At 57.5% G+C, this 21,323-nt stretch overlaps 2 protein-coding genes across 10 annotated transcripts in view; one reads left to right on the forward strand and one right to left on the reverse strand.

Moving 5' to 3' along the window:
• HK3 (hexokinase 3) overlaps positions 1–21,323 on the forward strand; it is a 52,640-nt gene that overhangs the window by 16,174 nt on the left and 15,143 nt on the right. For 2 of the 5 annotated variants that reach the window (XM_072824044.1, XM_072824043.1), the window contains 4 exons: positions 72–305; positions 393–684; positions 2,662–2,846; positions 4,447–9,314. In XM_072824044.1, the coding sequence (XP_072680145.1) occupies positions 72–305; positions 393–537 (379 nt within the window). In that variant the 3' untranslated portion in view covers positions 538–684; positions 2,662–2,846; positions 4,447–9,314. Of the gene's footprint in view, positions 1–71; positions 306–392; positions 1,115–2,661; positions 2,847–4,446; positions 9,315–21,323 lie in introns of those variants that run through there. The other 3 variants (XM_072824041.1, XM_072824040.1, XM_072824042.1) reach the window with 3 other exon arrangements.
• The window catches only part of UNC5A (unc-5 netrin receptor A), a 61,993-nt gene continuing 41,355 nt past the window's right edge, over positions 686–21,323 (reverse strand). The window contains exons 2-18 of one of the 5 annotated variants that reach the window (XM_072824034.1): positions 16,364–16,585; positions 13,464–13,539; positions 12,400–12,527; positions 10,949–11,092; positions 10,582–10,685; positions 10,274–10,454; positions 9,437–9,604; positions 8,711–8,875; positions 7,552–7,740; positions 7,144–7,446; positions 4,289–4,376; positions 3,909–4,077; positions 3,519–3,752; positions 3,215–3,364; positions 2,970–3,134; positions 2,089–2,267; positions 686–1,846 (exon numbers count right to left, since the gene is read on the reverse strand). In XM_072824034.1, the coding sequence (XP_072680135.1) occupies positions 1,681–1,846; positions 2,089–2,267; positions 2,970–3,134; positions 3,215–3,364; positions 3,519–3,752; positions 3,909–4,077; positions 4,289–4,376; positions 7,144–7,446; positions 7,552–7,740; positions 8,711–8,875; positions 9,437–9,604; positions 10,274–10,454; positions 10,582–10,685; positions 10,949–11,092; positions 12,400–12,527; positions 13,464–13,539; positions 16,364–16,585 (2,831 nt within the window). In that variant the 3' untranslated portion in view covers positions 686–1,680. Of the gene's footprint in view, positions 1,847–2,088; positions 2,268–2,969; positions 3,135–3,214; positions 3,365–3,518; positions 3,753–3,908; positions 4,078–4,288; positions 4,377–7,143; positions 7,447–7,551; positions 7,741–8,710; positions 8,876–9,436; positions 9,605–10,273; positions 10,455–10,581; positions 10,686–10,948; positions 11,093–12,399; positions 12,528–13,463; positions 13,540–13,994; positions 14,146–16,363; positions 16,586–21,323 lie in introns of those variants that run through there. The other 4 variants (XM_072824035.1, XM_072824036.1, XM_072824037.1 and 1 more) reach the window with 4 other exon arrangements.

A 21,323-nucleotide genomic window follows, 5' to 3' on the forward strand; every position in this document is an offset into this window, starting at 1 on the left:
GGAGAAGTCATAAGGTGGGAAAGCTAATGCTGGACCCTGGCTCTCTGTGCTCTATTCCTTCCTGTCCCCAGTGACAGTCTAGCTCTGAGGCAGGTCCGAGCCATCCTGGAAGATCTGGGGCTGTCCCTGACTTCAGATGATGCCCTGATGGTCCTGGAGGTGTGCCAAGCTGTGTCCCAGCGGGCTGCCCAGCTCTGTGGGGCAGGTGTGGCTGCTGTGGTGGAGAAGATCCGTGAGAACCGGGGCCTAGAAGAGCTGACTGTGTCCATAGGGGTGGATGGGACCCTCTATAAGCTACACCCCCAGTAAGTCTGGGTGCTGGGATGGGCAGGGGGGAATGGTCCAGTGGGGTCTGGCTGGCAGGAGCTCACCTCAGCCCCTCCCCCTCACAGCTTCTCCAGCCTGGTGGCAGCCACCGTGAGGGAGCTGGCCCCTCGCTGTGTGGTCACCTTCCTGCAGTCAGAAGATGGGTCCGGCAAAGGTGCAGCCCTGGTCACTGCTGTTGCCTGCCGCCTTGCCCAGATGGCCCGTGTTTGAAGAAGTCTCCAGGAACTACCCTTATTGGACCAGGGCCCAGGTTCCACCTATCCTTAGCCACCCAGGACTCCCAGAATAGCTCAAGTGTGGCCCTTCTGCGGCCGCTAGCCTTGACCTCTGGCTTTCCCAGAGAGAAGGAGCACTCGGGTTAGCAATATATATATATAATTTATTTACATTCACGTCCGCTAAAATCCCTACGCGCCCCGGCGGCCGGGCAAGGCTGTGTACATAAGGCCATGTGTAAGTGCACGAATGCACTTAAGACAGAGTCAGGGCACGAGCTTCACACAACAGGTCCCGCATGGGGGAACTGGCCAGCCCCAGAAACGGGCATATCACGGCACGCACACTTGCCATTGTCCAGCCCGGGACTCCCATTGCATATTCACATGCCCTGTTGGGCAGGGCTCCTCCAGGCTAGGGGCAGGGGGAGGATCAGGGAGGAGCCATTGGGTGTCCCTGGGTGGATGGGAGAAGGGCAGCATGTGAGAGGCAGATGTGGATTGACACTGGGTGTGAGAGACGTGAGTGGCCTCCAGGTGTACAGCATGAGATGTGTGTATGTGTGTGTGTGAGCTGGGAGTATGTGAGATGAGCACACGAGACATGCATAGGCACATGCCCGTGTGGTGGTTGTGTGCCTGAATCCAGGGGCCACCCCTTGTCCAGCTGTGGCCCTTGGTCTCACAGGCTTGGAGCCAGGCCCCTCAGATGCACCCCTACCTGGCAGGCACAGAAATGTTTGCATAAGGTCCAGCTCAGGCAGGAGCTCTGGTGGCCATGTCCCAAGCCCAGTGTGTGCGTGCATGCCCGTGTGTATGCGGCCTCCTGGCCAGGGGCAGGAGGAGAGGTAGCATCACAAGCACATACACACACACAGATGGGCTGGGCCTGGCTTGGGCTCTAGGCACTGCCCACCTCTGGGGCAGGGTCAGAGCAGGTGGCAGTCCCAGCAGGCCTTGGAGGGGTGGAAGTGTGGGCAAGGTCTGAAGGGCCAGTGTTAAGGGACAGTGTCTGCCAGGAGGGGGCCTGTCCACACAGTTCCCCCTGAGTGTGGGGGAAGGGCCCCATCTGGCCTCTACCCGTCCCTGGCGGGTGCCAAAGCTGGTGAGAGTGTAGGCATTGTAGGCCTGGCTGGCCTTAGCACTCTGCCTCTGACACCGTGAAGAGGCCAGCGTCTGGCTGGCCCAGTCCGGCTACTGCTGCAGCCAGCTGGCTGAGGTTGCCATTGGGGAAGTGCCGCGCCTCCCACAGGTTGAGAATCATGGCTGTGGGGCTGGGCTTGGAGGCAAAGAAGCTGAGATGGCTGTGGAAGGGAGGGGACAGGAGCCAGTCAGCAGCCCTGCCTCACCCCAGGTTGCACCCTTCTGCCTCTCAGCCCACCCAAGGACAGGACCTCCCCTCAGCCAAGCGTACTGGACGCATTGGCTGCTGGTAGATGAGGTGCAAGCCCCAGAGAGCTTCCTATCCACCCTACCCGACCCACTGCACCAGGATGGACTGCAGGGGGGGGCCTTCACAGCCCCTCCCTGCTCATCTCCTACCCACCTGTCCAGGTGGAGTTTCTGGGCCAGAGTCCGCCAGTCGGCACCCCGGCTACAGGGCGGGTCGAGGCTGGTAATGATCTTTTGCCGAATGAGGAAGGGGATCTTGAAGGCACTGGGGCCCACTAGGGCTGGGACCCCCCCTTCACTCTCCAGAGCCAGCAGCTCAGCAAATCTTGTGTCCTGGAGGTGGGGAGGTGTGGAGGCGCCTGTTAGAACTTTCATGGCCCAGGCCCACTGCCACCTCCTGCTGGGGGAGCACCCAAACCATCTCAGGGCATGGGGGTAGCACAGCCACTGTTTCCCAGGCACCCCTGGTATGCCAGCGCCCTGCTCACTAGAGCTTAGAGGGTCTCAAGGCTCAGAGGTATGGTGACCTGCCCAAAGGCACATGGCCAGTGAGCAGAGGAGCTGTCTAGCCTCATTCTCCTCTCTTCCCATCATCCCTCCCCAAGTCACCCCTACTGACCATTCAGAGAACTCACTGTATTCCACTCACTGCCTTTGTCCTCCCCACTCAGTTCCCACTGCCAGAAGCCCCCTTTCCCTCACTGCTGTCTCTTACTCATTCTTCTAGGTACTGTACAAAGTTCCTCCTCCTTAGCCCCAGGGCCCCCAGGTGGCTTTCTCTCTCCCTGCTGCTGCTCCTACATCCTCTTCAATCTCCAACCCAAGTCAGATTGTGATTGCATCTGTCTGTCTGCATCTGCATCTCTCTCCCTGAAGACTTGGAGGAAGCAGCTAAGCAGTTTCTAGGAGGAGGTGGGGTTGGGCTTGGGGGCCAGATAAGCCAGGATAGGCCAGGTATGGGGCGGGGGGTGGGGATGGGGGGGTGGGGGGAGGGGTTGGCACATTTCTGCAGTGCCGATGCCCCCTTCTGCCCACCTTGGTGATGTTGAAGTTGATATTGAAACTCTGCCCATCGCCTTCTACTTGCCACACCCACACCTTGCAGGCCAGGTCACTGGTGCTGGGGCTGACTCGCTCCAAGGTGAAGGCGCAGTGCAGGTACTGCTGCGTGCCATTCCAGATATGATAAAAGGGGATCTCCTGAGGGGATGGGCGGAGAGGCTGCATCAGGTGTGCTCAGCGTTAGGGGTGCCCCCTCCAGGCACCCTGAGCGCCCTCACCTGGTAGCTGACGAGGAGCTTGCTCTTCCATAGGGAGCTGGGCACATCATGGATGGACAAACGCAGGTTGTGGTAACTGTCCTTGAAGTGCAGGACTCGAGGCTCCTGGATCAGCTGTCCCCCCAGCTGCTTCTCCAGCTGTACCACCTCCTGCAGTGCAATCCAGGCAGTCAGCTAATCCCTGGGGCCGGAGCACCCTTCCCCATGTCACCCTCTTCCAGAAGGGGGTGGTGAGCCCTCAATGCTGAGGGGAGGGGGACGGTGGCATGTGGCCTCCCTGTGGCAGGATGGGGGCGAGTGATACCTTGAGTGCGTCATGGGTGTCGTGTAGGCAGTAGACTCTGATGTTGTACTCAAGGGAGGTGCAGGCCACGGGGGCAAACAGAAGCAGCTTGAGGCGCTTGGTTGCGGCTACGCTGAGGGCCTCTCCCACCAGGGCAAAGCGACCCAGTTGTTCAGTGAAGACATAGCAGGCGCCAGCCTCCAGCTGGCAGTAGTAGAGGTGGGAGGGCGCTTCCTCACCCAGGTGCAGCACATCCTGTGGGCAGGGCCCGATGGGTCAGCTCCTGGCCAACAACTCTGAGGAGTGGCCAGGCTGGGGAGAGGGTGGCTCTCAAAGGCCAGGTGGGAACCCCAGGCTCCACTCTGAATCCCCCAGTGCTCAGGTGGGTGGCCTGGGGCTGTTCCTCCTCACCTCCCAGCTGCCCTCACAGGACTGCTTTTTGAGGCGCAGGCTCCAGCTCTCTGGGCAGGGCTCCCCACAGTGGTCCATGGCGAGGATGACTGGCCTGGTGAGCAGGACTCCAGGGGGCCCGCAGCTAACGATGGGACTCAGCAGGGTCTGACAGCCAGCTAGGGGCAACCTCAAGTGGGGAAATATAGGTGGGGAGGGAAAGGCATCAGTGGGCTGTCCTGGGAGCTGGCTGGGGCAGGGTAGTGGCATCCCATGGTCAGGGCCCCAGAGCTGGGTGGAGCTTTATGGGTAGTTTTCCCTACCCTCCCAAGTTGGACCGTAGATGGGCTGGGGTGTCATGGTGACCTGCCCAGCCCCAGCAACAGGGCCCACGCCCACACCTCACGTCCTCTGGCTTGTGCAGCGTGAGGTAGATCTCGTAGATCTTTCCTCGGGGTATGGCATCTGGGGGGATGAGGAGGCTGATCCCTGTGACAGAATAGGAGGAGGGTTGAGGTTTATCAGTGCTGCAAAGATACAAAACACTCCCTTCTGCCAGCCCCTGCAGGAGCCTTCCTTTGAAGACTGTGCCAGCCTGGACAAGGGGACAGAGGTGCCACAGGGACTGCCAGGCTGTCCATCTACCTACACAGGCATGAAGCTGAGTTCTGGTGGTCCCAAGAGAGGCTGAGGGAGCTCAGGTGAAAAAGCATGCCTCGTTGGCCTGGGCACAGAAAACTATGGAACAAAAAGGTGCCAGGTATGCTATACCTACCTGACCTGTCACCCAAAAGGCACTGGGTAAGACCAGGGCACTCCCTGCTTAAAACTTTCCCTGACTCCAGCATAAGGCCCGGCTTCCTGGTCTGGCATTTAAGGCCCTCACCTCTGGCCCCCACTGCCTTTCCAGCAGCTTTTTCAGCCCAGAGTGTACTGTACACTTGACCATTCTGAAGCTACTCTCCTGAGCATACCTCTGCCTGGGTGCCCTACCCTCCTGCTCTGCTCAAGTTTTCCTTCTCTCCATTGGCCCTGCTCATCTTTGGGGATTGCCATTCTCAGCCACCATGACTCTGCTCCTGGTTGTTGCTCTGGTTGTTAGTTGTGGTTGTTACCTTGCTGGGTTGGGTAGACCTCCCTGGTTTGGGAGCCATTGCACACATGTCCTCTTGTCTGGTGGGTTCACCTCTGTCCCAATGTCTTGCAGGCAGCATCAGAAATGACTGCTTAGTGAGGAGTGGTTCAAGGGGGGAGGACGAGGGACAAGGGCTGCAGAGTTCCTCTGGGAATGGCAAGGAGTGATCCTGTTCCACCTTCCTGCTCTTTTAGGACAGGGGTGCCTACATTAGGAGGGACTTCAGGGGCACGTGACTGGGGAGAGGAAGGAATTCTATGACCAAGTCCAAAAGCTTATGTTTATGCTCTGGCATGAACCCTGAGGTGGGTTGGTTGGAATATCACTACTTCCCAGAAACTGACGCCCAGGAGAGGGAAGCCATTGATGGCATATTTACAGCTACTGCTCCCTTCACCAGCTCTATGCTGCCTCCTGGTACTGGCTGCCAGTGTTGGTGACAGTCCCAGAGATCCATGTGTGTGAATGCTCTCTGTGGCAGAGGTATACATACTTACACATTCAGTGGATGCTAATGTCTGGTACTCAGGGCAGTGAGGAAAAACTAGGGGACCTGCTCTCCTAAGGCACTCAGCTCGGTGGGTAGAAAGACAAGTGGATGGTAGTAAAGGGTGCTGGCGGAGAGCAGGGAGGAGTGGCAGCCCCCCTGCTCCAGAGGGAATGAAAGGCTGATGGTCCCTGAGTGCCCACTGTGCGCCTGTCCTTTCTGAGCTTAACTTGGACCATCTCACCTCATCATCCTAGCAACCCTGTGAGGAGGACCTGAGGCCCAGAGAGGGAGAGCTGCCAGGCCAAGACCTGAATGAGAAGTAGTAGATAAGTCAGTGAATGGGGGCAGAGGGACCCATGTATGCAAAGGGAAGTCATAGTGTGCTTGAAGTGCTGAGAGCCCACCGGGACTGCCATGTGCAGGGAAAGAGTGCATAGAAGGGTATGGCACCTGGATGGGAGGGAACAGACAGGTCACTGTGGCCCTGTCCCATGGGCTTTGGGGCATGGGGAGCCCCGAAAAGAGTTCAAGAAGGGGAAGGACATGATTAAGTCTGGCTTCACTGGGTGAATGCTTGTTGCCTTGAACCAGATGAGAGGTAGGTATGATTGCCTGAGCCAAAAAGGTGGTGGGAAAGAGAACTAGGAGGATGCAGGAACATTTGAGGAGGAAGAATGATGGGATTGGTGTGTGACTGACTAAAGCTGTTGTAGAGAGCAAGTGATAAAGAGTTAGGAGGTCAAGGTGACCTCCAGTTTCTGGCTTGAACAACTTGACTCCGCTGTCCCTGAGGTGAGGAAAGCCAGGAAACAGGAGGTTCTGGGGGAGGGTGGGAGACAGTGCTGTTTTAGGCACCACAGGAATCTGAGGTGCTGTGAGACATCCAGATGGAGCTGCCCAGGAGGCAGCTGGGTGTATGATTCTGTCGCCCAGGAGAAATGTGGCTGGGGATGGAGGAGTGGGAGTTATCTGCACAGACATGGCGATTAAAGCCATGGAGTAGGCGAGAGTGCTCTGCAAGAGGGTGCCAGGCAGGAGCTCTGAGGAACACCTACATTAAGGGAAGAAGCACCAGGAGCAGCTGGAGAGGGGCAAGAAAATCAAGGGCATGTGGGGTCACCTGACCTGAGGGAATAGAGAATTTCAGAGTGAGAACATCTTCCTCAGAAGATGACTATGGAAGGGGTCTATGGATTCCCTGTCATGGACCCTGTCAGTAGGGTTTCCATGAGGTGGTAGGTGGATGGCCTCCTGTCTAGGCATTTGTCCTTTGCCACGTCTCCACTAGTTGGCCAGCTCCTTGGGGCTGGCACCTGTCCTACCTCTGGGCTCAGGGCCCAACAGAGTCTGGCACACACAGGCTGGCTGACCGCATAAATGAATGGACAGTAGTCCTGTGCGGAAAGGTAACAGAAGGGAGACACTCTGACCTCTGTGCTGGCCCCACTGCCAGCCATGACTGGATTCTCTCCAAAACCCTATCCCCTTTCCTTGCTGGCCTGGCTCAGCACTCGGGGTGAGGCTGAGCAGCACAGGACAAACATCAGAGCTGTCTTGTCCTCCCCTAGGAGGGACACAAAAGCTAATTTTGCCTCTTAGAGCTCCCCAGGGCACTCTGGGGTCCTTCCCACCTGTATTAGGGATCATCAGCCGGCCCCCGAGGAAGTTGAAGGTCCCATAGGTCATGTTGCTGGTGCCGCGGGGAAGGGAGCGGAAGTAGTTCTGAGTAGAGAGGCGGGAAACGAAGTCCTCGGCCTCAGAGGTGGGCGAGCTGTGGTGCAGTGTGTGGCGCCCACCACTCAGTGGGCTGAGCAGGTGCCCATTGGCGAGCTGGAACTTGGGGCTTGTCCCGTCCTGCCGGGGACACAGACTGCCCTGGCAGGTGGTGGTGGTGGTGCTGAGGTCTGGCTGGATGGTGAGCAGATGGGGATTGTCTGCAAGGGTAAAGATAGACTCAGGGGGTGGCACTGAGGTGACCTGTTGGGTAATTCTTGGTGTGGGGGCCTGGCAGGGATGCTAGGAGTGAGGGGACACCTCACCTGCTTTGCTGGGCTTGATGCTGACGGGTTGGAAGCCTGAGGTGAGGATGGACGAATCAGCCACATCTGAGTCTAGCCCTTCCTTCTTTCGGCAATAAACAAGGATGAGGACAAGCAGCAGCAGGAGGAGGCATACAGCCACAGCAATGAGGCCCACATAGAGGGCCACATCCTCAGGCCTGGAAGCAGCTGCGGGAAAGAGCGCGGCCTTGGGAGGGGCAGGGTGCAGGAGGCCAGGAAGGAGAGGTCAGCAGTCTACACCCCAGGAGGATGAGGCGCTCACTCCTTGGGCATCAGCACTAGCGGGGCTTCGGATGCTGGTGGCAGGGAGCATGGAGTCAGCATGTGCGCATCTCAGCCCTGCATCTGCCACCACCTTGCTGTGTCACTCTGGGCAAATCACATCTCTCACTGCTCGTTCAGTCTGAGAGGTTGCTGCTACTGGAGGATGGAAGAGGGGAAGATACACTTCCCCAGACAGCCCTATTGAGCTGCTAGGCTGCACCTATTCTTCTGGGGCCCAGGGCAGCTGGGACTGGGAGGCAGCTCCTGGGATCTCCAAAGTAGGGGTTCTGCTTCCTGGGGGTGGAGGGGCCTGCTAATCTGGTTCCTAGCCATGTCCCTGGGCCAGAATCACTATGGGGGTGATTGCTCGGAGGAAGCTATATTGATTTTAGAAGGGCTTTATGTAATGGGAGAAATGTCCATCAGAAAGGAATTGACACAGATAATTAGGTTTTTAATTGAAAGAATGGGGGAGGGTGTGTTCTAGAGAAAAAAATCCAACAGAGATCTTTAATTGTTAGTTATGGCCTTGTAATTAACAGGCCTCACAAGACTGGCATCCCCACAGGACTTTTGTGTGCACTTCGGGGACTCCGTGGAGGTGAAGCTGCAGAGAGGAGGGGGATCCAGGCATCTGGGGTACATGGGAAAGGTTCACATGTATGCATGTTTCAGCAGAGGTGAGAGAGATATTAGGGTATACATGGGCACAAGTGTGGGTATGTTAGGGATGCGGAGTTCCTGAAGGTCCTAAATTTTGGAGACCGGGTACAGCCTGTGGCAGGGGACTGACTCCCTTAGCCATCACCTCCTGGGGCTGGTCAGGGCCAAAACTGGCAAAATCCAGAGGACTCCTGGGGCAGAGAGGACTCACTGTGCACACAGAGATCGCTGGTGCAATTTCGGGTATCCAGGTCAGTGCCCCGGCACTCCTCGCCTCCATTGCGGGGTGCTGGGTCAGAACACTCACGACTCCGCCAGTGGGTGCAGTCGAGCCCACAGGCCGACCACTTGCTCCATGGGCTCCAGCTGCCATCCACTAGACGAGAGACAGACAGGAACAGAGAGGAGATGGTGCAGTCAGCCCGAGCAGCAGCCTAGGTAGTTTGCCAGTGCGGCCCTGCTGGGCATCCAGACCTAGGTGCAATGCTGTGTGGTAAGGAGCACACCCTCTGGTGTCCAGCTGGCCTAAATGATGCATGCTAATGACGGGATGCTGGGCCTGCTTTGTTCTATCCACACTATGGGGCCGTCCGGGCCCTGGGGCAACAAGGGTGCTTGGTCACACATGACGCTGTGATTCCAGACATAGGTGGTTCTGTAGCCTCAGGCAGTGCCCTGCCCCTGACCCACTCTGTCTATACCTGTCCTAATTGTACCTCAGACTCTCTGACTCAACCCCTCTACCAAAGCCTAGCCTGGACACAGACCAAACCCTGCCCCCAATCACATTAAACCCCATCCCAGCTTTGGACTGAGCCTAGCCCTGTGTGTGGGCGGGTGGGATGGAGCCATGGGGGGCAGGCTGGTGGGCACAATGGAGCCAGGGCACGGAGATGGCGTGGTGAGGAGCGATGTGGGAGGCAGCGGCCGCTGGTACCTGGGCACAGGGTGGCGCAGGCTGTTTTCTGGACATTCTGCCCCTCACAGAAGGCACCCCCGTTGAGAGGCGCCGGGTTGGTGCAGCTCCGGCTCCGTTTCTGCCAGCCGCGCCCACAGCTGGCGCTGCAGACGGACCACTCGGTCCACGTCGACCACCCACCGTTCACTGGCCGGACAGAGAAGGACTGGGGTCAGGGAGCGGGGGCTTCCTCAGATACGCTGGCCCAGGGGCCAGGGGGCAGGAGGGCAGAGGGGCCGTAAGCTGGAAATGGGCAGGCTGTGGCTGTGCTGGTAAAGAAGCCCTGGAGGGGAGCCTATGCTGGCCCCCAGGGCCTGACAGTACCTGTGCCACAGCCCCTTCTCCCAGCAGGCTCGGCAAGCGCTGGGGGCAGCCAGCCCTCGTGGCAGCTCCCATGCTCCTTCAGCCCAGACCCCAGTTTTTCATGAAGGCAACTCCTGCACCCGCCCCCTCTGTCTGCTCCTAGGGTGCCTGGAACACTCTACTTTCCACACCTGGGACTCAGGAGCATGGGCCGTGGCCTGTCACCTTTCCTAGACTCCCATCCTGTGCCCTCATCTCCGTCTGCACAATGTCCCTTGCCCACAGGTAACCCGACGGATGGTTTAGGCGCAGAGGACCACCAACCTGTCCCACCTCTCTGTCCAGATACACCCCTCAGCTCCCGGACAGCCACAGCAAGCCCTCTCCCTGTCCTTCCCAGTGAGGCCACAACCTGGTCCACTGGGTCCTGGCTCCATGGGGAGCCACCCACACATCGTCGACCCATCTCCCTATGCCTGGGAGCCCTTCTGCCCCACCAGCACTGGGGCCCACCGTAGACGATGACAGCAGCTGAGGCGCTGCGGCGACGCGCTACGATGTTCTTGGCCACGCAGGTGTAGTTGGCCGTGTCGGCCAGGCGGGCCTGTCGCACCACCAGGCTGTGCTCCCTTGTGATGTACACATTGGGGTCCAGGGACGGGTCCACCAGGTCCTCGTTCCGGAGCCACTCCACCTGGGGGAGGGAGCCATGCCACTGCACTGCCCACCCAGCTGGCCCTACCTGGGGGTGTCAGGGCAGGCAAGACCCAAGACCTGGGAGCCCTACCCACCTGTGGAGCAGGTACCAGAGCCCCTCTCACCTCAGCCGGGGGGATGCCCTCCGGTGGACGGCAGGGCAGCACGATGCCCTGCTCCAGGGATACCTCCTTGGCCAGCGGCTCCTGCTCGAAGTTCTTGCGCAAATCTGGGAGAAGAGCAAGAGTGTCCTCTGGCCTGAGTGGTTCATGCTGGCTCAGCCCAGCTGGCCCTGTCCCCTGGTCCCACAGGGGCCACAGCACATGGCAAGAGAAAGTGCCAAGTGACTAGGAGGACATGGGAGTGCCTTGGCAGTGTGCAGAGGTATTTTTCTCCACCCATCAGGCAGGACGTGAAGTTTTCTTGACCAGACCCTTATCCCTGGTGATACCCTCCGGCCACCCCTGACCAAGTGCCAGGTCCTAGACTCACAGGCAATGCGGATGTAGGCCTTCTGACTCTTGGTGGTGCCTGAGGAGCTCCACGCCACACACTGACACCAGTACTCCTCCAGCCCAAACACCTTCTCCACCTGCTGCCTCGAGACATTGATACGGACCTCCATGGCGGGCAGCCCTGTGGGGCAGGAGGGGTGGGTAGCCAGGGTTCTGGTTGCGCCAAGCCTCACACGGTTCCTGCCACCCAGATGTGTGTGTGTATGTATGTATGTGTGTGTGTGTGGGGGTGTCCCTGGATCCTGAGGGCAATCCTTAGCCTGGAAGGAACTATGGGGGAGCCCCAGGGAGCACTCCATTTATAGCTCCTGAAGGCTAGGAGCCAGTCCTTAGCACTTCCATTCATTATACTTTGTTACCCAAGGCCTATTTCACCAGAGTCACAGAAATGTCTCTAAATGGGCTTCCCATCGTTTCAGAGACAACAGGCACAGAGGAGCTTTGGGCTTACAGGATCTGGCCTTTAAGGACCCAAAGCAGAAAGGATGAGGCAGATAGGATAGCCCTATGGCCTCTGTGGATTAGAAAAAGGTGAGGAAGGAGCTGGGTCACCTACCTGGGGGTTAGCAGGTAGATCCTGATGGGATATTATAATAACAGCTATTAACAATATAATTACAGCCATTATGTAGTATGATAATAGACCCCTGGGGTTTAGCCCCGTTTCCCACATGCTGGCTCTTTTTCTTCAATCTAGGCTTGCTATTGCCCCCACTCTATGGATAAGGAAACAGAGGCTTAAGAGAGGCGGTGATTTGCTGTAGCCCCCCCAGGGGCTGTCTGAATTTGTGTGTGTTCAGGGTTCACCCTGCCCATTTCACAGGAGAAACACTGGTCGGGGTGAGGGGGGCAGTCTGCAGAGGTGAAGCTGGCCAGTGATGGGTCTCTGAAGCTCTCTCTACGCTGACTGGACTGGGCTGCGGGGTTCCCTCTCAAGGACAGACTCAGCTCCCCTAACCCTCTGCCACACCTGGACCCAGGTAATGGTGCATCAGGGAGTCCAGATCCTTCAAGGACCCAGAAGGCAAGATACCGGCCTTCTTCCAGGCCCCTGGCCCTTGGCCAAAACCAGTGTCCCCAGGAGTGAGAAAAGACGGTTTCCAATTTCTCCTTCTCCTGACCCCAATTTCCCTCGGGTCATTGGTTTATCAGAAAGAGGGAGAGAGGCCGGGCAACCAATGTGTTTCCATTGTTAACAGAGAAATTCAATTAGGGCTGCATTGCAAGAGGAGCAGCAGCTCAGCTGAGTAGGCAGGCCAGGAGGCTGTTTTTCCTCTTAACTTCTTTAACATGTTTTTCCTGGACTCCTGCCCAGACCCCTCCTCACAAGTTTCTCCGGTTCCCACACTGGGTCCCCAGATTTTTCTCACTTGCCCCTGCCCCTGGCAAGTTCTCACAGGAGATTTGGAGGTGGGAGGCAGTGTCTACCTCTGGCTGAGGTCATCGTGGCTGAGATCCTTCTGTTCTGGGCGCTGCCTGTCGCCACTTTTCTCGAAGGTGAAGAAATGCGCATTCTCTGGGTGAGGGCTGAGAACTGAGGGTCCCTCATAGGGTCTCTGTACAGGAGAAGGTCCCAAGTACACAGAGTCTAGGCGCATGATGTGGGGTGGTGACAGGGTCCTCCAGCTCTAAGCCTGGGGTTAGTGATGAGAGGCTTTCAGAACATTCTGAACTCAGTACTTTTCCTGAGTGGACAGGTCTACGGATGGATGGACTGCTTCATCCCCTGTGGTTGTGGTGGGAGCTCAGGCAACTCAGTTTGGGGAGAACAGCACTAAATTTAAGTATTCCTATTTCTTTCTCCCCATCTCCTCCCCTCTCTGTCCTGCCACTGCCACCCCCTCATCTCCTTCCTGCTGCCATGAATAAGGGCCAAGTTTGTCCACGATGTCCCAGATCCAGGCAGTGCCCTGGAGGCCCACATGCTCTAGGAGGGTGGTGGACCCAGGGGGAGACCCAGATTCTGCCCTGATGATCCTTGATGTGAAGACTGCCTTCCTCCCTGCAGGTCAGTGAGCAGATGACAGGGGAGAAAGGAGGCAGGATCCCAGCTGGCCCTGGGGTGTGTGTGAGTGTGAGTGGGTGTGTAAATGCTGTGGGCACTTGGGAAGGCCCCAGTGAGGGCACTCTGAATACTGCTGGGAGATGGAGGGTTAGCGGGGTGGAGGGTGGGGGTCTGAGGCCAAGCTGGGGCTTAGGTTCTCACTTTCTCACCAATCTGCTTCTAATAACCAGTTTGTTTAACACACAGTAAATTACACTCCCAGGCGGGACTCCAAGGCTTGGTTTCATAGATTTTGGGCTTTTATAGCATCAGCAGGTTTGGGTTTGAACGGGTTTTCAGGCTTTGGTTCCTCTTCCTGGCCTTCTGAATGGGGAATGGGGACAAGTGAGGGGAAGACAGAGGTAATGTCTTCTGGGGTGTCCACCCACCTACCCACACAGAAATGAGTGGGGCTGCAGATCTGTGCTGACCTAGGACTCCACCATACCTGATTGACAACAATTTCTGGGTCAAGGTCTTTGGTCCAAGTATCCGCATGGTGCCAGCGCCCACTGCGGTGCCATCTGTTGGTGAGCAAGGGAAGCCTATTTCTTCTCAAAGCACCCAATGGCTTTGGGTTGAAAAATCAACAAGATCAATACAAATTCAGATATGGGCGCCATAGGAGGCTTGAATTGGTATGCTCAGGGTAGGAGAGGGCCCCAGTGATTATGGATATGGCTATGTCCCCATGAGCTCTGCTCTGGCCTGGTTTGAAGAGAGCAAGGCCAGAAGAGTCCGCTGGGGAGTGGGAAGTGTTGGTTCTTGGCGTGTGTGGCTCAACCTATGACTGCTATGCAGGTACTGACCTGGGCCTCAGCCAATCCATGGATTCTAGACCTCCCAATGGCAGGGGACAAGGAGAGACATGTGGGGAAGCCTGGAAGATGAGGCTGCGAGCAGCAGGAGGCTGGCCTAAAGACTCTTAAGAGGTTCCAGACAGGCCCTCAATGTTGTGGAAGGGCAGGGCTCTTCTCACCTGTCCTCTCCCTGGGGGCTCTGCCACAGCAGTGGAAGGCCTCATCATGCCTGGAAGTGGTGCTGGGCCCTGGGTATGGGGTGGGAAGAGAGGGCAGGCCTGGAGCTGGGCTCATACAGGGTACATGAGGTCTCATGGCTTCCCCCACCAACCTGCAAGGTGACCCTCCTCTCCCCCATTTTGCAGATGAGGAAACTGAGGCCTGGGGCAGGGGAGGCCAACACTCCCACCAGGCCCTAAAGCTGCAGGGGCAGGGAGGCTTCTAGTAACTCTGCTGGGGTCCTAAGGTGGGAGATCATCTTGGGGGCCACCGTAGGCCTGGCACATAGCAGGTCCTCAGTTAAGCTCTGAGGACTGCAAGAAAGAAGCCACAAGCAGCAGCTTTGTGTAGGCCAGGGCCCTGCAGGGCTCAGGGGCCTGGGCAGGAATCCCGAACTGGGGGATTGACACCTGGCGGGAAGGAGACCAGCCCCTGCTGACTCTGGTAGGGGAGAGTCAGGTGTGACTTCTAGGGACCCGAATGTTTGGTTGGAACCCTTTTGGGGCCCTAGATGAGTCAGAGCCATCTGTAACATGACATCCTGGCTCTGGGCACTTAAGTTCCCCGCTGCCTAAACGCATGGCTCCTTTGCTCACATCCTGGTTATTGTGAGAGCTTCCAAGTTCCCCCAGGCAGGGCCCCTTCCTCAATTTCCTTCTGCCCAGCACCAACCTCCCACAGTTCTGGTGTGGTCAATCACCCTATATCCTGCTGCCTGCTGCCTCCCCGGGCCACTTCTGCCCATACCCAGTCTTGGCAGGCTGGCTTGCCATTTCTGCATTTACATCTTCTGGTCCTTTGGCCTAGGAAATGCTCAATTCAGGAGGTTTTAAGACTCGTCCTTGGAAATGACTCCCCCTCTGGAATCTTTCCTGGGCTACCCAGACCCTCCTACTTGGCAGCTTCAGCCACCCCTCTGGGTCTGGGGTCTCCTGCCTGCCTTGACATGAGCTTGTCCTGGGCATGGCCTGCCTGTCCTCGTCTGTACCACTGCTCTGGCCTCACCCTGGTGACTGTGCCCCTATAAGGTGTGTGCTGTGTGTCTCGGGACTCACCCTGAGGGCTCCTTGTGCATGGAGGTTTCACAACGCCAAGGTGAAGGAAGAGGAAATAAAATTAATTGGGGTTCTTGAGGAGGAAGAGAGGCTGTAGTTAGCACCACCAGGCCTACTCTTGGGGAGTACTGGGACCCAAACGAGGGTTCTTTGCGTACATCTCCACGAGGGCTCTTTGCGTACATCCCCATTGCCTACCTGCAGCCTAAGGCCAGGGTTGGGGCAGAGAATGGGGCATGCCATGGAAAGGGCACTTCTGAATCCACCTGCTGTCCCTGGAGCCTTCCACGTCTCAGTTCAGTCTCATTGGTTTCCTCTCCTCAGTGTCTCTGGTTCTGCCTCTTTCATCAGTCCCCTCACCTCCCTCCCCATGGGTCCTGAGTGTCACCCATTGCTCCCACCATGTTACTCGGCAATTTGAAATCCCATGGGACTGTGACCTCACTCCAGAACCTGATGGGTGAGTCTTCCAGATGGCACCACCATTCCCTGGGCACATCTCCTATCTTCCCTGCTGACCCTGACCAGAATGCCTACCTTTCTTTCTCCAAACCTTTGCTCATGCTGAGCCCCTTCCCTGGAATGCTGTTCCTCTCCTGTCTATTTCTCATAACCCCTTCATTTCCATTTCACCTCCCCTGAGGGACCTCAGTCCTACTTTCCTCTTGCTGCTACCGGGCCCAGGACTCACTGAGAGGTCACTGTGCCGCCCACCTCTCTGTAAGGACTGGGGAGAGGTCACTGTGCCGCCCACCTCTCTGTAAGGACTGGGGCTCTCTGAGGGTGGGGGCTGTGTCGCCAGAATGAAACTACTTAGGGAACGTGTGAGTGAATGAACGGGGGCACACAGATCAAACAATCACAGAGTATGAGGTCTGTGAGCTCTTCCATCATCTGGGACCGACTCTTTCCAAACTCCCTTTCTTGGCTGGCACCTCTCACCAGGCTGCCCATGGCCCAGCCCAGGCTCAGATGCAGTGGTGGGAATCTGCCCTTCCAACCATAGCATCCTAGGGCATTTGTAGGGGGCTTCCCTTTTACTCCCACTGACACCAAATGTTGAGGTCTGATGAGGGTGGGGGCCCCTGGGGGAAGACCTCGGTGTACATACAAGGGGTCCTAGGTGTGGGAGTCCTGCCTCTTCTGGGGAGCTGGGGTGGTGGGCATAGCAGCCAGAGGCAACTGCAAGCCCCTCTCTGGGTTTCCGTTTTCTTTGAGGCTGAGACTCTTTTCCCCTTCACCTGGCCCTATTGGGCCACCCAGCCTGGCCTCACCGCTGCTGTCGTCCGTGCTGCGCTCTATCACGTGGTCCACCTGGCGTACCCACTCCCCGTTGCACTTGAAGAAGATCTGTGTGGCAGGCAAGGCCTTGCATACCAGCAGCACCGGCTTGTTCTTGACGATGTACACATCCTCCGGTTCCACCAGGAAGTGGGGAAGCAGGTCTGGGTTGGCGCCGGGTACTGGGTTGGCCACCGTGGCACTCTGCTGGGCACCTGCAGCAGGGACAGAGAGGGAGGGTGAGCCGGGGTCTCTGCCAGGCTTTCAGGGCCCTTGGGAATTATGTGCCCATTCAGGGGCTGGGCCTGGGCCACAGGAAGGCAGCTGGTAGGGCCGATGGGAGGCACATGAGCCCAGGCTGCCACTTCTAGCCCAGCAATCTAGGCTACTGAATGCTCCCCTGAGCCTCACTGTCCCCTCTGTGAAATGGGGGAAGCCCACTCACTTCTGAAGACTATGGAGAGGTGAAATGAGACAAGGTGGGAGTCCTAGCACTTAGGGAGCCCTCCACAACAGCAGCAATTAGGGCTCATCGTCACTCAGAAGTTCAGAGGCCTGGAGAGGCAGCCAGCCCACTGTCCTTAGGTCCAGAGAATGCTGCAGAGAGGGAGAGGACCCCAGCAGGGCAGGTGGACAGGGTCCCTTCCTTCTGTGCCTGTTTCCGGGACCACTTCTGGGTTCCTCTCCATTCCTGGGCCCTGGAAGTAGGAGGTGCTCAGAAAGTAGCAAGTGAATGAAAGAGGGAAAGGGGCTGCTGTGAGGGAGAACATGGGGGCCGGGTGCTGGTGGCAGTGCTCCAGGAGAGGCCCAGGGGAGGGCGGGGTGAGCGGGGAGCCTGGGCTGGGGGGTTGGGCAGCAGGGTGGGAGCCAGGAGTGTGTCTGGGAGCCCCAGGCACCTAAGCCAGGTCCCACCTCTTTAAGAAGACTTGACTATGAGCTTCTTTCTAATTTTAACTGAAAACCACAACCATCCCACAAGTCATTTGTTGCTAATGACACAGGTAATTGGCTCTGAGGCTTTGGTGGAGGTAACCACCGCTCCCCCCACCGCCCCCCAAGCAGTGTGACAGCCTGTTGGACCAGCAGGCCCCTGGGACGGTGGAGGAGGATGAGTTGGGAGGGAGTGGCAGGATGGAGGGGGTACCCTCAGCCTCCAGCTGCCCGTCAAACAGGCCCCCAACTGCCTGGCTTCCCTCCGGGCCATGTGATTTCCCTACAACCCACTCTTACAATCAGCAGTGGCCTCTGGGCCTAACGAGGGAAGAACTAAGGCCTCAGAGATCAACTCTGCTCCTTGCTAGTGGTGACCTTGGGTGAATTAGCCATTTTGTCATCTGTGACACCGGGGTTCTGTCTGCCCCTCGGGAAGGTCTGGAGGAGCCTCACACGGTCGGCCTCTTGGGTTCTCTACCATCTACTCTTCTGAGGGGTAGTCCAGAACCCACAGAGGGCTTCTAACTGAAGAAGGCCTGGCTCCCTCCCTGCCCAGAGGGATCCACACTGCCCTTTCCTTGCACAGGGCCTCTTTCCAAGGTGGGAGTCTCCCTCTCCACCCCAAGACTGTGATTTTGGGGAGGGGATCTGTGCCTGGTCCTGTAGGTGTCCTGGGCAGGCTTAGGTGGACCGGGAATGCTGGCCGAGGGGCTGTAACCTGGGGTGACTTCAGGCACGCCACTCCCATCCTGAGCCTGTCTCCCTGCCTGCTAGAGGCAGCACCCATCTTCAGGCTGCTGTGAGGATGAGATGGGAAAAGGCACTGTGCGTGGGGCTCGGCACATGCTGGCTGCTGCCAGGGCCTAGTGGTTTTGCATTTCCAATGGTAAAGGGGTTCCTCTCCCTCAGCTCAGCAGCCCTCATGGCACTGTCTCTGTGGTTGAGGGCTGATGAGGAAACTGAGGCATAGAGCCACAGATGCCTTGCCCTCAGAATGGGGGTGGGGAGTGATGCCTTGTGTGGGAGGGACATGGGGAGGTGGAGGGCGTTTGTGACTCAGCACGACAGCATCTGCAGCAAGGCCATCCTGCCTACACGCTGCCCCCCATGGCCTCTCTCTCCCCAGTTTGTGTCTCCCTCTTGTGAAGCACTTTCCTGCGGCTCCAAGATGAAAGTCAGCCTACCTAGGAACCACACTCCTAGTTGGGAAGAAAAAGCTCACCTTTCTCCATCCTGCCAATCAGATACACCTCTGGGGCTCTGCCGGTGCCCTCCAGGGTCTGTCTGAGGCTGGGGCAGGGGAGGAGCCACCTGGACGCCTCACAGATGGGAAGTGAGGTTCCAGGGCAACGTCACTTACCTCAGACCCCCTGGCTTGGACCCTGGACTCACAAAGTGCCTGGGGTCCACCTCATGACTTCTGTTATACTGGCTCTTCACTGTCACCTGGCAGCTACTCGCCACTCGGGCAGGGCAGGGCAGAGCAGGGCACGGCAGAGCAGGGCAGGGCTGGGTCAGGCTCAGGCCTCCTAAGATTTAGACTGTGACTGGGAGTGTGGCCTGGAGTGGGGAGCTGGCAGGCCCAGTGGCCTCTCTGACACAGTATCTCCACAGACGCGGCGGGGGATGCCCAGAGGAGGCCAGAGCTTGATCCCTGAGCCAGGAGGGGGCTGGGAGGCAGGGGTCACATGCTCCAGCAGGGGATGGGGTCCCCTAGTGGCAGGATCCGGGCTTCCCTGTGCCTCACCTTGTGGAGGCTCCATGCTCGTTGGTACCTGATTGGGGCTCAGGGCTGTGTGGGCAGGGGTCCTGGCCAGGGAGGCGGACAGTGAGTGGCCCTGTAGCCTCCCCGTCGACCGTGGCACTGAGCACTGCTCACGTCAGCTGCCCGCTGAACCTAGCACAATCCCTCATGTCTGCATTTAACTGCTAATGAAAAATAAATGTACTGTGACCAATAAGGGACATAGCTCACTTCTCCAGGGCCTCCGTCACGCCACACTGGTGAGGCCTCCCTCCTCACCCTGAGGGGAGGCATTTACTGGGTGGACCCAGGGGGCACCCTCAAGGTTTCAGCTACACCCTCTATCAAGGACACTCTAAGGCCACAAGTAGAGGTAAATTCAGGCCCCACTGGATGTCCTCTTGGAGCTACTAGAAGCTTCCCAGTGGCCAGAGCTGGCTTCCCCTCCTCTGGCCCTGGAGCCCACCATGTGATCTCCATCCTGTGGTCAGCATCTGTGATTTGCCTGACCCTGCACTGCCCCACTTAGACCTCCTGCCTGAACTAAGCCAGAGCATGAGCCTCGGGGCTTTCGCCCTCCATATCACAGGCCACTAGAGTGAGCATTGTTCTCTTTGACATGATTCCTATACTTGTCTAAAAAAAGAGGACACCAAACAGTGCATGCTCAGGGCCAAAGGATCTATGACCCTTTCCACAGGGCACAAGCTCTCTAGTTTGCCACAGCCCCTACCACTCCCTATTGCCCCACCCAGGCCTGCCTCCTCTAGTTTCTCTTGTGTGCCTGGCTCCTGTGGGTGTTTCAGGAGGGGGCCAACTGCTTTTGGCTGGCATCTCTGAGTCTTCTGTTCTGGCATGGACAACTCTCCAGCCTTCCTGTGCAGAAATACCTATTGATCCCTCCTAGGCACCACACCTACCACCTCTAGGTCTCTGCCCACAGTCTTTGTCTCAAACACCCTTCCTCCCTCCTCTGTCAGCACTTTTCTACCTTCTCCTCAGGGCCCAGCTCTACTGGCACTTCCTCTGGAAAGAGGGGTCCCCCAACTCACTCTCCCAGTGTTGCCCTCTCTGCATCCTGTTCTCACTGGTGCTGTAGCTCTTACCAAGGAGAAACAAGTGGGCAGCTAAGGCCTTTGTCTTCAGCCAGCCTATCCATCCCTGGTCCCTGCCACTCAACTCAAGGCTGCTTAGTGCAGGCATTAGCAACTGGGGACTCAGAGTGGAGTGCCTACTGCTGCTTCCCTTGGGGCTGCTGAGGCAATGAACGTGGAAGGATTGCTCTGCCAGGACGGACACCCAGGGTCTCTTCCAGGACAGACATCTAGGGGCTGCAGGAAAGCTGGCAGGTACAGGTCCCATTGACTATTTAGCCCTGGCATGCTCTGAGCCCCAGCCTTCAGTTCCCCAGAGGCTCTGTTCACCATGCGCCAGCCAAGGCTCTCCCACTTGCAAAGGACGTGGCCCAGCTGCCCCATTGGAAATCAGTTAGAAAGCTTTTTTCACTTACTGGCAGATTCCCAATGGGCTCTTGGTCACCTGCATACAGCTCAGGCCCTGAAGCACAAACCCCACTTCTACTGAACCCTGGGGCTGGCAGGCTGGCTCCCACTTGTCTCGGGAGGGCACTGGCTGCCCAAGTCAGCCCCAGCTGACACCCCTGCTCTGGCTGCCCCATTAAAGGTAGGAGCAATATCCCAAGCAGTCCCCATCACCAGGATCTCCTGGACAATGAATGATGAGGGAGAAGGGCCTGGGAGGCCTGGGAGACCACACGGGTTCATCTTTGTGTATGTGGAGGGGTGTGGGGGCTTGGCAAGAGCTGAGCCTGGGACAGACTCCCTCCCCTCCCACAGTGCTCCTATGACCTAAAATGTATTCATTCATTCATTCATTCATTCATTCATTCATTCAACAAATACTTCTGGATGGCCACAACTGTTCTGGGATACAGTGAGCAACATAAACAGCCCCTGCTCTCCAAGTTCGAGAAACAAAACAAAATAGAGGATTCCAGATGTTGCTGAGGGTTATGAAGTAGGTATAAGGGGTGCTATTTCAGAAAGGGTGTGGGTGCAAGGGCTCTAGAGAGGAGGAGGGCTCAGGGCAGATCTCTCTGCAGAGGTGACATCTCAGTGGAGCCCTGAATGCCAAAGCCAGACGGAAAAGTGTTTTAGGAAAAGAGAAGAGCAGAGGTGTCAGGCAGAGAAGACCCAAGCTTGTGTGAGGCCTGTGAGGAGGTCGGCATGGCCAGAGAGAGAGGGGGGGGGGGCCTA

Source organism: Canis lupus, chromosome 4 (assembly GCF_048164855.1).
Source record: "Canis lupus baileyi chromosome 4, mCanLup2.hap1, whole genome shotgun sequence".
Classification (NCBI taxonomy): domain Eukaryota; kingdom Metazoa; phylum Chordata; class Mammalia; order Carnivora; family Canidae; genus Canis; species Canis lupus.